The sequence below is a fragment of the Pseudorasbora parva genome, chromosome 4, assembly GCF_024679245.1.
Source record: "Pseudorasbora parva isolate DD20220531a chromosome 4, ASM2467924v1, whole genome shotgun sequence".
In the NCBI taxonomy this organism is placed as follows: domain Eukaryota; kingdom Metazoa; phylum Chordata; class Actinopteri; order Cypriniformes; family Gobionidae; genus Pseudorasbora; species Pseudorasbora parva.
Genome location: NC_090175.1, coordinates 26,499,393 through 26,516,526, shown reverse-complemented (window position 1 = coordinate 26,516,526; position 17,134 = coordinate 26,499,393). Strand labels below are relative to the sequence as shown.

The window sequence follows — 17,134 nt, the reverse complement described above, 5'->3', positions numbered from 1 at the left end:
AATTGTGGGAGAATTATCACAATCTCTATTTGAAACCAAAAAAAATGTGGTTCTCAATTTATCCAGAATCATGCAGCTCTAGTTTACTCATTTTCATCAGTCTTCAGTCACCCAAAAATTTAAATTCTGTCAACATGTACTCACCCTCAAGTTGTTTCAGAGTTTCTTTCTTCTACATTTTTGGTTGAACTATCCCTTTAAATAATACAATATGATTTCAGATTCTGAACGTTTTTATGAACCCCAAACTTTGCAATCACATTGACATTACTTGTGCATTTTGTCACGTATACTCTTCATCTGCCCATCTTCTACAGTCGAGTCATCTAGTCAGTAGGTGTTTCTCAATGTCAAGGATGCTTCCTTGGAAGGACGGATCCTTCAAAGTCACTTCCTTCAGAGACTAGGCGAGGCTCCTCTTAAGCATTCGGAGAACACGTAAATGGAACAGGCTAGCAAGTGCACGTCATTACGTCAGTGAAAAGGTCCGTTGGCCATCAATAACGTTATGTGTAACGTTATTTTTATTTTTTTAATATCAATACAGTAGTAATTTGTACCGGTATTTAAACGTTAAACTTTACTTATATTTACTATGGTTATAACAAATGTTTGGTAACGTAAATAAAAGCATTGTGGCAAGCAGCGAGGTGAGGGTCCGTGGAGTGATAATGAGCGGCAGCTGATCGCCGCCACACCGGTCTCGGCTCGCGGCAGTGACGGGAGTATAATTGGAGGAGCATGGAAGACGAGAGAGGACTAGGCCTGGACTTTATGTTTTGGTTTGTTTATGTTTTATTATGTGTGTGCTGGCAGTCGCCCGTGAGGGGGCTATTATAAAGTTGTTGAACGTTTGCCGGTTCCCGCCTCCTTCCTTCCCATCTACAAACCCCGATACAAGCATATTTGCCCCGTTCACGCTCTGAGTCCGTCTCCGGGAACGTCTGATAGCAAAGCTGCGCGCATAGGATTGTGGGTGATTTGAGAACGCGAAATGCGCGAAGGCTACTCATATGCATCCTTTCCTGTATATGACATATTTTTCGAACGAAGGACTCAGTCCTTGGTTGAATTCCGAGGATCCTCGACATTGGAACAGTCCTTCGTCGGATGTCGATGACGTGGCATCCTTAGAATTCTGGCTTCCGAGGATCCTTCCTTGACATTGAGAAACGCCTAAAGACTACATTTCCCAGAATCCCTCCCTCCAGTCCAGTCTGCACCAGGAACATAGCACAAATGTCAGTTACTCACTATCTGGCCTCATTATCTGGTCTGAGTATCGTTTTTACCTTAATGACTTATCTAAAAGGAAGGCTGACAAATGTCAGAAGAGCTTTTTAACAAATACCAATTCACAAGATGTAAGTGAACATGTGCACGTTTGTAAGAAATAAAACGTATGTATTTATAGCATATTTATAACAGCACTGCGCATTTGCTCATGGTATTTTTGAGTCAGATTGAGAATATAGTCCTTTTTTTCTATATTTTTCATATTATTTCAGGTCCCACCTCTGTCAATCTGATTAAAATGTAACAAGCTCAATGGAATAAATTGTAATTTTTACATGAAAGCTTTTCAGTCCAAATGAGCCATAATCTGGTTTTTGGGTGCATGTAAAAGTGACATGCTGTATTCTATAGTGAATTCACTTCACAATATCAGAATGATATAAAACCAACGTATTTGTAGTTTTGAATATGTAGCTCTGAATAAGATTGTCCTGTAACTGGCAGGAAACAGGAAACATGATCTAATGTATCATCATCACAAGTGCCTTACTTCACATGTTACCAATCCCGTCTCCTCCCCACTGAAAGCTAAGGCATTTGTTTTCTTCCATGCTTGTGTAACCATGTCGACAAAGTGTTCTCTGAACAAAGATTTCTGTGTGAGGTAAACGTGTTAAATGCCAACATTCCATGTCTGTGTTGTAGCTCGTAGCTCATCACACGATAAACAAGGAAATGTAGGTCGCCTGAAACTAACCGTTATGAATACTTAGAGCATGGCTTAGGTCTGTGCTCAGTATAACATAAAACATGTTGCTTCTTATTCTATTTTAAAATATAACTTTCTTTTGACATTTGCACATTCATTGTTACTGTAGTGTACATGGAAGAAGTCATGAGTCACAGTACTGTGTTGTTATTCTTTTAATATTACTAGGCAACAGATTTATGAAACAGTTTTCAGAAATGTCGTATCAATAAATGTTTTAGAAATTTGTGAAAATGTGAAATATCAAACTGAAAGATCTTACACAGTATTGTTTTGTTGAAATTAGCTTGACTATAAGCCATTTAAACTTAAACAATATTATTTTAAACTGACTGAACACAGGAGTAATGCCTGTTGTAAAGTCAGTGTCACATGACATGATCCTTCAGAAATTATTCTAATATACTGATTTTGTGGTTAAAAAAAAAAAACGTATTATCATCATCAGTGTTAAAACTTGAGCTTTATTTATTTATATTATGATGAATAGAAATTTCAAGAGAACACCACTTATTTGAAGTAGAAATCTTTGTAACATTGTAAATGTAATTGTTAAAAAATGTTTTGCCTAACCATTTGAATAGTAGGTTCAATTAAAAAGCCATACACACACACACACACACACACACACACACACACATACACTCACACACACACACGCACATGTCGGGTTTCCATGTTTTATGGGGACTTTCCATAGGCGTAATGGATTTCATACTGTACAAACTGCACATTCTATCCCCTTACACTGCCCCTGCCCCTAAACCTACCCATCACAGGAAACATTCTGCATTTTTACTTTCTCAAAAAAACTCCTTCTGTGTGATTTATAAGACGTTTTCCTCATGGGGACCTAAAAATGTCCCCACAAGGACAAGGCTTTCGGATATTGCCATTTTTGTCCCCATAACGTAGGGATTACTAGGCCACACACACACACACACACACACACACACACACACACACACACACACACACACACACACACACACACACATAATGTATGTATACATGTTTGTATATATATATATATATATATATATATATATATATATATATATATATATATATATATATATATATATATTATATTATATTAATAATAGTAATTAACAATTCAATTAATAATTTTCCTCAACCACCACCAATGTGCAGCATCAACCTGGATGATGTGACGGCAGCCATATTGCGCCAAAACGCCCACAACACACCAGCTGATTGGTGGAGAGGAGAATGAGTGATTAAGCCAATTAGGAGAGGAGTGATTAGAAGGCCATGATGGGCAGCGGCCAATGGGCAAATTTGGCCAGGATGCATATATATAGTAAGATATCGCTCAAAATCTCAGGGATGTTTGATCTGTCCCAGGTGTATAGGCATTCTACTTAAGAAGTCTTTCTCAAGCCGGAGCTTGGTTAAACAAATAATACCCAAGCCTCTCTGTGGTATCTCACGTCTCCTTGATCCACCTCATGCCCCTTAAACCCAAACTACTGTCACTCCATGACTGTGGTTTTCCGCCTCTTTACCCGATTGCTAAAAGTACTCTCAGAGAATGCCAACTCCTCACGTACACACAACAGTGCTTTTTTTTCTCTCACCGTGCTTTAAGAATATGTTTGGTTTTATCATCAAGGATTAGTTAAGCATTTAGTGTGAGGCTTGGGTCTAAGAACATAAAATAGGATGTATTAGTCCAAATAGCCTGTCAAATAGAGTTGTCTTCTATTGGTATTGACCTGTCAAGTTTGTAACAGCGCTCCAGTGAGACTGAGTAGCCTGTAATTTGGTGGGAGGTTCAAGGTGCCCTGCTCTCTCAGCTTGAGAGCTCTCTCTGTTGCCATTGATCATATGTGTGTAGCGTAAGATCTTTTACCCACTGAAACCCGTGTCCCCATACAGTAGGAATCAAAGACTTCTTTGAGATTGGTCGTCTTTGAGAGTTTTACGCTCCCTGCTCTGAGTCCCATTCATCTGTGGAGAACAGAGCTCTGTGAAGAACAAACAAAAACACGCTTCTGTAGTCTCTCAGTATTTAAAAAGTGGAATAGAATGGTCGTAAGTAGCTTAAGTGTCCCTACATTTCCGGTCCACTGTAAATAAAATTAAGTTTCTCTTTTTATTAAATTTTGTGATGCTATAATGATGTGTGCATTATAGCCATTCTCACTATGTCAGTTCTCCACATTGTTTTAGGTACAGGAACATTCGGAAGGGTTTTTCTGGTGAAGGATAAAAAGACAAGAGGTTTCTTTGCTCTGAAGGCGATGAAGATCCCAGATGTTATTCGCCTAAAGCAGGAGCAACACGTACATAATGAGAAAGAGGTTTTGACGGAGGTGAACCATCCTTTCCTTGTCAGACTGTGAGTGAACACTGCACAACATTAGCATGTAGGCTAACAGAATTGAGAACAGTTTATGCGCTGTTATCTCATAAACACACTGGGTCATGATCTGTATAAACATTTCAGAGTACGCTATAAAAGTTTCAACGTGCTGAAGTACCAAACACATCGATGTCAAATGTTGTTTGACCTGCTACAATCACTTCAGAACCTCAATTCAGAACATCGAATTTGTAATCTTTAAATGTATTATTAAATATTTTTAAATATAAATGCTGCTCTATAGTAGTGGTGCTCAACCAGGGTGCCTCAGGAAAAAATCTAGATAGTTCTTAGTTTAATTCAACCACTTAACAACGTAAGTATTTCGAGACCTGGAAAAGTTAATAAATCAATTAAAAGAATTGCATTAATATAATTGTTTAATGCTTTCGTAAAGTCCAGGCCTTGTGTAATGTGTATGCCTCAAGCTCCTGGCAAGTATATGACTACTGTATGACCAAATCACATGTAAATATGACATGGACCTTTTTCAGGTTCTGGACGCATCATGATGATCGCTTGCTGTACATGTTGATGGAATACGTGAATGGCGGTGAACTCTTCAGCTATTTACGCAGCCGAGGACGTTTCAGCAATAGCACCGGAATGTTTTATTCAGCTGAAATCGTGTGCGCCATTGAATATCTTCACTCCAAAGAAATCGTCTACAGAGATCTAAAACCGGAGAATATACTGCTGGACAGCGAGGGGCACATCCGACTGACAGATTTCGGGTTTGCTAAAAAGCTCTCAGAAAGGTATGTTGTCGTTGTTTATCTGTAAAAACAATATCTGTGTAATTTTCGTAAAGTTTTGGTTAGATTTGTTTTATGTTTTTGAAAGAAGTTTCTTACGGTCACTGTTTACAAGGCTGTAAAAATATTACAATTTTGTAAAATGATATTATTATGATATATTAATACTATATATTAATTTAAAATAATGTGTTTTCAACTGTAATATTATGCTGTGTGTGTGTGTATATATATGTATTCCTTTGATGACGACAGCTACATTTTCAGCATCCCATTATTCCCGCTTTAGTGTCACATGATCCTTCAGAAAATTATCTTTCATTTTAATATGCTTTGGTGCTTAAGAAACAAGAAATTTCTTATTTTTATCATTGTAGAAAATAGTTTATAACCACTTAATAGTTTTGTGGATACTGTGATGGAATCAATATAAGGTTGAATTCTGTGCTTATGTGCTCATTAAAGGGTTCTGAGTCTAAAAGCAAATAACGCTGCAGACAGTTGTGTAGATTCTCATATTTAGTATCTAAAAATGGCATTGGTGCATTCCTACCTCAAACAGTCAACATGTGATGGAACTTGTTTGCAGATATCAGTTTTTTTTTCTATTTGTTGAATAAAGTACATTGAAATATTAGACTGGGTAAACCCAGCCTGATCTGCCGGCGGTTTGATTTTGCCCTGAAACTCAGTCTGGTAACATGTACATTCATTTCTACTGCTTCTGTTACAGTTTTGCAGGAACCAATCACAGACTGGCTTATCCACCTGGCGCTCTATTTGCGGGTTTAACACGATGACGGATAGAGAAGCGATGGGTTGTTTCCTGTTGATCACGCCTCTTGTGGTCTGATTGGTTGAAAGACTAGCCAATATCCAATTGCATACAGAGTTATTGGAATTATGATTGTTTATCTACCTTACTGACTTTTAAAAAGTAATAGGAGTTTATTGAGGGAAAATACTTTTAAATAGTGAGTATTGGACCCTAATTTAAAGTGTGATCAGTTATTTTTTGTTTTGTTTTGTTAAGTAACTTAAAAATTATTTTTAAGTACATAAAACAGTGAAAGAGTTGAGCAGCAGTCATCTGAAGTGTGTGTCCTTCTTGATTAAAATAGATTTTTAAGATTGTATCAGGCATGCTCAAGAATTTTTACATTCACATCATGGCATTTTGACATTCCTAGTGTTGTCATTGTCATGTTAAATGTAAACCATCAGTCCTTTGTCCTTGACATTGCTGAAATTCGGTAGGCTATCAAATTCATTTCAGTATTTCTTTCAGGATCTAGGCTATAATGTAAGGGAATGAAAATGCAGAATGGGCTCAGAAAAGAAGTGCCACGTCACTGTTCGTCCTTGAAAATATCCGACTGAATCCCTTCATTTATTCTTCACTTATACAGTGTGATTTCCCCTACAAAAGTAATATAGAAGTGCTTCTCCGTGGTTATTAAAGCTATCCTAATATGAGCCTCTTTAACAAAAAAGCCGGTTTTGTTTGGCCCCAGAGCATCCATCAACCTACTGTTATTAATTCTGAATGAGAGCGGCACAGACCAATTTAAGAGTAACCTTGCTGAAATTGAAAATCCCTCTGGTTGTGCCCTCTTATAGTATCATTCAAATAACAAATAAAAAAGAATAAGAGGTGTGTGTGTGTGTGTGTGTGTGTGTGTGTGTGTGTGTGTGTGTGTGTGTGTGTGTGTGTGTGTGTGTGTGTGTGTGTGTGTGTGTGTGTGTGTGTGTGTGTGTGCGTGCGCGCGCGCATCTGCAGTGCAGAGTACTGCAGTGCTTTTACAGAGCAACCAATGACCCTTCTGAAGTGTATGCATAATGGGTCGCGTTTCTGTTTCTCCGCACATGAGGAAGGGGCCCAGAACAACGAGGGCCTGACTGTGATGCGCAAGTGACCCACATATAGTAACTGAAACCAGTGCCTTTAGTCCAGTGGAGAAGACAGCAGTCCCTGCAAGCAACAGCTTTAGTTTTTACAGTTTGAGGAGATAACCTCTACACAGATTGTCATGTGGCAACAATGCCATCTGGTGGCTATAATTGCATTTGCCATTACGGACCAGGATATTTGCTGCTTGCCTTGATCACTAGCCGTTTAAAGTGCCTGTATTTTTAAGAAAGGACAGGATGAGGACTTGTGGTTTACATCAATGTTTTTGGTTTGTTTTTTTTACTTTTCTCTTAGACAGCATTAGGGCATTTTTCATCTGTTTTCCTTTTATTATCTTGTCAGAGTGTCTGCTCTAGATAATGGCTTATTATCGTGTTTGAGGGCGAAGGAGGGAACTTGTCAAACGGTAGCTGCACAGCTTCAAGTGGCCAATCAAAAAAAAAAAAAAAAAGGAATTACAATAAAAGTCACCATGACAACAGCATTGACATCCTAAATGTCCTTTTTGTAAATTTGGCTGTGACTTTTTATTTATTTAGATGTTACAGCAATGACAGACTTGTCAGCCTTCATGGCAAAGAGTAACGGTTTAAGGTAGGGAAGGGATTTTTTTCTTAAACACTTTTTTTATTCTGGTTGAAACTCTTTACATCCTGATCATCAATAATAGAAGTGGTCTAAATATTTAAATAAATACTATGTCAAAATATATCTTCTGTCAAAGTCTTAAGAACAAAAAAATGTTCATCCAATCATTGCATTCAGTCAGAACATAGGATAGGGCTGGGTGATTTAAAAAAGGTTGATACCGATGCCTTGACTTTGATACCGGTTCCTGAACAATACTTTTTCGATACCAGTTTTATTAAAGCCGTTTAAAAAATTACATTACTTTAAAAAAACATTGGTTTCATTTTTTTTTTTGCAGACCAATGCAAATTTCTTATAGCCTAATCATTTAACAGCATGTAAACTTCTGTACTTCAATGAGTGTACAGAACTCATTGCCTTTTTTCATTGTAAATTGTAATGTAGACACATGCATTTTCTGTAAATCTGCTTTGAAACGATAAGGATTGTAAAAGCTCTATACAAATAAATTTGAACTGAATATAGGCTAATGAGGGGTCGGATATATGCCTTGCGCTCAGCATGGATAAAGCTTGAATTAAAACACAGGCAAAAGTAACCTAACGATTATGAATGTTTGTTAAATCATCGTTTTCTGAGTCAGCTGCAAAGGGGAAGTTGACTACACTGATTCGTAATCGCTGCAGTATTGTAAACGCACGCCTATAGAGAGAAATGGACCTTTCATTTGGATTACATAATCAGAGAGTATTTGTTTTAGATTCTATTCGGTTTGTTTAAAGTAGACATTTCAAGCTTCTATAGCATATTTCTCATGTCTAAAGCTAGTATCCTATACGCTGAGTTTCGGTTCATTTGTGATGCGCTCCAGTTCTTCTTAATCGATGTATCGTGATATAAAAATATGAAGAAAAAAAAACGTTAAAAAAAATGGTATTAAAACATAACATATTACATATATGTAAAAATAACTATTTGAGTCATATTTTAGGCCAAATATATTTTGGTCTAAAATATATCGCGATACATATCGTTTCGTGAGTTCAGTATTGCCGTTTGTATCGAATTGTGGCACAAGTGTAACATTACACCTCTAGTTGCAGGTAAAACAAGTACACTGTTAAAAAAAAAATTCAGGCCCCAATTGAAAATTTTCTTATGACTGATCACATCTAAATTTTTCAGTTGGCCAAATTGAATTTCTGTGAATTAAATTGCATCACATTGATGCACACAAATTTTCAATTGGTGCCTGATTTTTTATTTATTTTTTACAATGTAAAAGCTTGATAAGTTATTTACGTTCAATATTATTGTAATGTTATATACTTTGAGACGTCTCTCATGACACTTTGCAGACGATACTACGTGCACTTTGGAGGAGGCGAGGCTTAGGAGAGAGCTCTGAAGGGAGGGTGTGATCTAATGCTTTCAAAGTTTGCTATTGCTAGCCTCTCCGGAATTTACTACCCTAGCTTTAAATAAAACAGACTCACCTTTCTAACCTTTTCTAGTCATCGCCCTGTGCAGACAAACGATCACTTCAGCGAATTACTTCAGCGATTAGCATATGGCTTTCTATCAGTAAAAACCCTGGAGTATACTCGAATGATTGTGCTGCAGGCATTCATGTAAACGGATCGGTGCAGAGCAAAGTGAGTGTTTCAACTTCTCAAATTATTTCCTATTAAAAGTTAAGCTTCCAAAGGCATGAACTGAAAATGCCCCATACTGAACATGCGCTGAGAACGACTGCCGCGAGCGTGGGCGCGCTTACCTCAGCTCTCATCACGAGAGCTCATTCAGCTCATTCATGACGGTGAATGTAATCTGACTCATGCAGCGTTTGTGTCATGACCCTCCCTCAGCGGCTGAATCACATTATATTGAAGGGACACTTTCAGTTTTTAATTGTAGTGTCTGTTCTCTAACTGAACTGATTTTGTGAAAATAAACGCTGCGGGAAAATGATTCAGTAGCGGTGGCTTTGGGCAGCGAAGCATTCTGGAAGTTGTTGTCTTTCATCCCTATGAGACAAAAATACATTTTCTGTCTTTTCTCAGTCTAAAAAGCACCAAATTCAAAAATAATTTCACATTTCTACTACATTAATAACCCAGTTTAAATACAGATTCATCTTCCCAGCGCTGAAGTACCCCTTTAAGTGAGTCATCAGGCATTATCATCTTAATAACAGGAACCGATCTTGATAACAGGATCAGTTTCTACACTGCTTCTATTGGTACGCAGTCTGAAATAATTAGTGTAAACATAAATCATCAAAGCCAATCAAAAACCACGTCACGCCAAACTTCTCTTGCGGTTCATTGAAATACTGTTGTGAACTGACACCGAGAGGCTTCAGTTAACACTAGGGAGACTAATCCGCTCTATTACAGAGAGAAGGATTAAAACCATACAGCTGAGCACAGAAAGACTAAAATAGAGAGCAAAAAATTAAGGAATATAAATACTGTGAGATAATACACACAAGCATCACGTTTCCTGTCATCATGGCAGTTTTATGATAGCATCACCAGGGGCCAGGGGGGTATTCAAGAAAGCAGGTTATGTGGCATACCCGATATGTTTAAGAGTAAGTTAGGAGATAACCTTATGTTTATTTTACTTTCGGTTCCAAAAACGTATGTAACTTTCAGGATATGTAAGTAACCATGGCAACTCACTCTGGACATAACTTGCTCCGGAGCAGGTTATGTTCCAGGGTTAGTTTGCTTAAGAGGTATTCAGATGTGTGTTATATAATTAATATAGCTGTATAGAGCTATTAATATAACAGAATTTGTTTCAGTAATATACAATATTATAAATAAATTATAAAGAATTAGAATAATATATAAGTTTAAATGTTAATGCAATTCAAATATCTTTATTATTTATTTAACTGTCATTGACATATGATCTGCATTCAATTAACTAGCGTCAATCAAACAGCATAATCCTTATTCTCTGTGAATAAGATTACTTATTAAAAGAAAACATTGAAAAATGAGTGCACAACCACCCAATAGGTGGAGATGTGCATTAATACCGTATGCAGGTTATGTAATTTCTGTTTCGCCATTAAACAAAAGAAGAAGAGGAAGTAGAGTCTGTTTCCATGGTGGATCATCGATTCGTCACTCTGTTGAGAATGTCTTGTGCGTTCATGGTTAACATACTCTTGAGTTGTCTGAACTTACTCCCGGACTAGTTTTTGGAACCAGCCTACCTTGAGTAAGCAAGATTTGGGTTAATCAACCGAGAGTTCAAGGTATATGTGACGGTAAGTTAACCTTGCTTTCTGGAAAATGAGGTTAATGAGGTTATATATATTTACACAGAGAATAGAAGGGCCAAGCACTGAACCCTAAGGTTCCCTTAGTTTTGTGACGTGATTTAAACACCTCTTAAAAAATCGATTCCTGTAATAAGGATTCCTGGAATAAGAGTGGACATTTTCATATAATGTAATTAGGGATGCACGATATTATCGGCACGACATTGGAATCGGCCGATAAACGCTTAAAATATAAAAATCGGCATCGGCCGATATGAAAACATTATGCCGATATGCCTTGCCGATATGATAACGTGTTGATATGCGCCTGCAATAACTCACATGTGCAAGGAGTGCTACAGCGATGAGACCATGTCAGCACTGCAGTCATTCTTCAAGTGAAAACAAGAAAATACATTGCATGTACAGTGATTGATATTGACTGTTTTTAAATGCTGCCTTGAATTTCTGAATGCACGTACAGAAGGACGTGACCGTCAGCAGCAGATTTGCCACGTTTTCACAACAAAACTAGCCCAAAACAATCCCAATCGCGTCTCCCCACTCTCTAGCGCGTGCGGCCGCCTCCACAGCAGCAGAAGCTCCTCCAGGTCCTAGTGCCCTCCAGCTAGACCGCTATATATTTATACATGTAGTGGGGGCGCTGTTGTTACAGTAATACAATGAAAAGTAGAATACACAAATAAATTGAAGTTACTTCTTGTTCTGAATAAACAAATCAGTAATGATGTCATAAATCACAAGCATGACACTTGTAAATTAAATACTTTTATATACAGTGTATTAATCTGTAATAAAATTTTACGAAATGGATGATGAAAAATAATCCAAGGAGCTCTACAATAATTGTAGAATTAAAAGACATCATCAATGGATGTCATGCCACCCCCACTTCATGTGCACAAACGTTAAATCCAAAAATACAATACTTAGGTTACAGCTGCATCTGGGGTGAAAAATTACTGACTTTATTATTGTTATTTTCAGAGCTTTTAATATACTCTTATCATAAAAAGAACTTTATTAACATTTATTTATCTTCATCAAGAATCCTTTTAGTAAGGATACCTCAGAAATCTGAAACCAGAATGAAAAAAAATAGTTTTTGCTCAAAATGGTGTTGTTTCCAAACAAAGGGAAAAAATAAACATATATCGGCATCGGTATCGGCATCGGCCAAAATGAGCTGAAAAATATCGACATATCGGATATCGGCAAAAATCCAATATCGTGCATCCCTAAATGTAATGCATAGTACTGTATTCATGTAATGTTTGTTAATAAATAATATAAAATGTTGTTCCTCCCATATCAAAATGTTTTAACTAAAATGTAAATATAAAGTGATAAGTGTATGCAGACATTATTAAAGCTACACTGTGTAACTTTCTTAGTTTATTCTTAGCTAAAAACACTTAGTTCTTTCAAAAATATATGTGCTCATTAATGTATATTTACTTCTTTCAAGTAATAAAGTATTCTCGTAAGTTTATAATATGCCATTGAAAATACATACGGGTGAGGGGTTCGAATGCTGGTCGCCATGTTGCCCCTCCATCTTGAAAGTACATTAGCCAAAGAGGGACATACCCGTAAATTCAAGCTTCGCTTTTTGCGTTTTAACACTCGATGGCAGTCATGAATGAGTTTGAACTGGAAGCCATGTTAATCTTGGACTAAATAGGTCACCGTAGGAGTTTAAACGAAATCGGAATTGAGAGGAACAGAAACTCATTGTTTGTCAAAAACAAGTTGAGGATGAGTACATTTTTAGTTTATGGAGAACTATTCCTTTAAGTATGTTATTAGGCCTGACTATAATTCAACACTCTTACAAAATGCTTTGTCCCTCAAATGATTCTTGACCTGAAAAAGGTTGAAGATCTGAAAGCTATAACAATCAAAAAGTGCAGTTGAATATTTTTTTCTTTTACACAACTCGCATATATCTTCTACATATCCTTTCCTTATTGACATTCTGGTATCAACAGATACAATCTTATAATTCTGTTACAAAACCACGTCCAGACAATGAAGCAAAGGGCAGCCATTTACTGAAGGACAGGTCAACAGACTCATTTATCGACCGGCCCCGTGGCCCCAAACAAAGACAGATTTGTCATTTCACCCCATGGAGCTGCAACTGCTCTGTGTAATCAGAAACCCTCCACCACAAATAATACACAGTGTAGTGGGCTTTCACCCTGACTTCTAGCTCAATATATAGTTACGCTTATAGTATCCTTGGCTTGAAGTGGATAGGCTGTGTCTACCTTACACCAGCCAATACAGTCCAGATAGCCAGCTGTCACAAGGTGTACTGTAATTACACCCCTCTGTGTGCTATCTAAGCAGTCACTGCAGTAGCGGCGCTATGTCATATGACTATATGTCTATTTTTTACTGTGTTAAATATATTGCCAACACAAATCAATATTTTGTATCCATTTGTTTGTGGTAAATTTCTATGTACAGTGTTTCTTCGGGTCTCAAAAAGGTCTTAAAAAGTCTTAATTTGACCTTCCACAATTTAGGGTCTTAAAAATATATTAAATCGGAGCAGAAAGTCTTAAATTCATTATCATGGCATTAAATCAGGGCACTATGAAAATGGACTAAATCACAAAATCTATTCATAAAAAAATTATTTGCTCTATAATGTGAAATGTTACGTGACATTTTGGATAAATAAATAAAAAAAAGTAGGTCAGTACACTTAATTGGAAAGTTCGTCCAAAAATGAAAAATCTGTTCATCATATAAGTGATAAGTGTCTCTATCTAGTGATAAGTGATCGAGTCTCTTCAGAAAATTTGGACTAAACCCCTTGATTCATGTGGATTCGTTTTACAATGTTTATTAACTTTTTTTAAAGCAACAAGATGGTAGTTGTGTGTACTGTCATTGGAGGGACATAAAGATCTCAGATTTTATTTAAAATCAGAAAAAGAATGAAACTTATGGGTTTGGAGCGGCATAGGGGTGAGTAAATGATGATATGAATAAATCGTCAGATCATATACGCACAGAAACGTGAAGGTTTTCACAGCTCCCATTAAAATAAAAGTTTGGTTTAACTTGAAGAAATTGTGACAGATATATTTGACTATTATACAGTAGAATGTACATCTTAATGTAACAATAAAACTAATAATTAATAATGCAATTATAGTTAAAACGTATTTTTTTTAAGGAATAATCGTAACATTTTCTTCCATGTTTTAATTTTTACAGTAAACCTCTGTCAACAAGAGTTTATTTCATTTACATTTGATTAAATTAAAGGGTCACTTCAGCGATTAGCATATGGCTTTGTATCAGTAGAAACCCTGGAGAATATTCAAATGATTGTGCTTTCCCCCCTCATATCCCCCTGAGACAAGAGATTTATGCATTTTATTTCTGGAAAAATTCCTCCTATGATGCAAATTGACGATATTTGCATCATAGGTGGAATGTTTGGCCAAAGGATAAAGACTACAGCCAGCAGGGGGAGCCATTTCCGCATGTTTTGAACCCGCGCATGGGGGATGGGAGATAATACTCAGAGCTCAGCTTGCAGCTACAGGCACTCATTTAAACGGAGCTATGGTGAGCTATGTAAGTCTTTTAACTTCTCAAATTAATTTCTTTGAAAGTTAAGCTTGCAAAGGCATGAACTGAAACGCGCCAGACTGAACTCGCGTTGTGAATGTATGCCGCGAGTGTAGTCTCGATTACCTCAGCTCTCATCACGAGAGCTCATCAGCTCATTTATCTGACTCCTGCAGTCAGTGCTCAGAGCTGTGATATTCGCGCGGTGACTCACTCATTATATTGAACAGACACGTTCAGTTTTTAATTGTAGTGTCTTCTCCAACTCAGTCACAGTAATCAAGTTAGTGGCTTTGGGAATGGCCTCACATGGCAGCGAAGCATTCTGGGAATTGTAGTCTTTCATCCCCATGAGACAAAAATACATTTTCTGTCTTTTCTCAGTCTAGAAGGCACCAAATTCAAAAATAATTTCACATTTCTACTACATTGATGACCCAGTTTAAATACAGAATCATCTTCCCAGAGCTGAAGTACCCCTTTAATGTGTTATGCCTTCATTTGATCACCAGAAAAAAATTAAATGCATAACACATTCTGAAAAAAACAAAACCTTCATAGGACCCTATAATTGTAAACAAAGTAATAAATTGAATTGTTTTTAGAAAGTCAATTCATTAGACATGCTTTTGATTATTAAAATAAAAAAAATATATATTAAATTGGAATCCAGAAAAATAACAGAAAACACAGAATATGGTAAACAAAAAAAATATAAAACATTATAAATTATAATTTGTGAAAACATAATTATATATATATATATATATATATATATATATATATATATATATATATATATATATATATATATATATATGCAAAAATAAAACATTGCAGACTAAGCGAGATCACACTTGTCATGTTTGGTGCGATACCCTGGGGCGATTGCTCGGTTAGTGCGCTTCATTTGAACATATGTGAGCGCTGCCATCCAAACCTCCAGTAGCAGTATTAACATTAAGTGACATGGCATCTGACGCACAGGAGCCAATGGCACATGTCGCGACACACGCAGTGGCACTTCCGGTTCTCATTGGCATATGTCAGTGGATAGTGACATGTGTCACTGACACTGTCACGAAACGCTGACACTGGCAGTGACACTGAGTCGCGGAACATGTCGCTGTATGTGACACTCACTGGCAGATGAGCTGAACAACTATACTCACGTAATTGTGGCACAAAAGCCAAAATAAATATCCTATTTTCGTGACTTTTTTCCCCTCTTAAATAAATGTTAATCTAACTTGTTAAATTTAGTAATATGTGTTAGTTTGTGACAAGCAGTATCTGAGTGCCACTGAATGATTAATGCAATGCCAATATTGGTGCCAATGTTGTTGATCACGCAAACTGCACGTCCTAGAAAACACGTACAGACCATCATAAGTCACTACAAATATCGCATTAACAGTCGCATCCGTTACTGTAGTTAAGGTTTAATTTTGCATCATGCTGCACGCTCTCCTCTAGGTGTCAGTATAGCCAGCGCAAAGATACACCATAACTTAAGACAGTTGAGGAACATCAACGGGTGGTGTATTTGACATTTTGTTTGCAAGTTTGACGGTAGCAAAAACAGTATCTGATAGTATCAGAGTCTGATATGTTAAGGCAAATTTGTAAATACTTTATCAAAATGATTTTTTGCATACTTAGGCCTACTCAGTCATGGCTTTAATATTTCACAACTAATAATATTGGCATTGCATAAATCATTCAGTGGCACATGCCACTCAGATGCTGCTTGTCACAAACTAACACATATTACTAAATTTAACAAGTTAGATTAACATTTATTTAAGAGGGGAAAAAAGTCACGAAATAGGATATTTATTTTGGCTTTTGTGCCACAATTACGTGAGTATAGTTGTTTAGCTCATCTGCCAGTGAGTGTCACATACAGCGACATGTTCCGCGACTCAGTGTCACTGCCAGTGTCAGCGTTTCGTGACAGTGTCAGTGACACATGTCACTATCCACTGACATATGCCAATGAGAACCGGAAGTGCCACTGCGTGTGTCGCGACACATGCCACTATCCACTGACATATGCCAATGAGAACCGGAAGTGCCGCTGCGTGTGTCGCTACATGTGCCATTGGCTCCTGTGCGTCAGATGCCATGTCACTTAATGTTAACACCGTCTCTCCAAACCCTGGTGCACACCAAACACTCAGACCTAGGCCGCTAAAAAGATGGGTCTCGGTCCGCTTCCAAACAAACTCTGGTGTGGTTCGACTGATATATCAACACAACATGGACCAAAGACATGTACACAAACCAAAAACAGGACGCATACAACGGAGGAAATCCTGTTGCTGTTTTGAACCTTTTGAACATTTTATGAGCTCTTCATGAGTTCTCCGCTGGTAAAAAATAATGCCATATGTACACGCATAAAATGATTGCATTTAATCCAGCACACAGCATTGTTTTGAATGTTCGGTAAGCAAGCTCCTACGTCATATAAGCCGACCAATCAGGTTGTGACCGTCTCCCTATGCTTTTGCTTCGGTAACTTTAGTTTCGCTGTTAAAAATGAGAGTGTGAACGATAAGCGGACCAGGACTATGTGTTTTGT

General features: G+C 37.2%; 1 protein-coding gene across 1 annotated transcript in view; it reads left to right on the top strand.

The window, feature by feature from the left end:
- The window catches only part of prkx (protein kinase X-linked), a 58,098-nt gene that overhangs the window by 19,499 nt on the left and 21,465 nt on the right, over positions 1 to 17,134 (top strand). The window contains exons 2-3 of the mRNA XM_067441414.1: positions 4,202 to 4,370; positions 4,889 to 5,152. Of these exons, the coding sequence (XP_067297515.1) occupies positions 4,202 to 4,370; positions 4,889 to 5,152 (433 nt within the window). The remainder of the gene's footprint in view (positions 1 to 4,201; positions 4,371 to 4,888; positions 5,153 to 17,134) is intronic.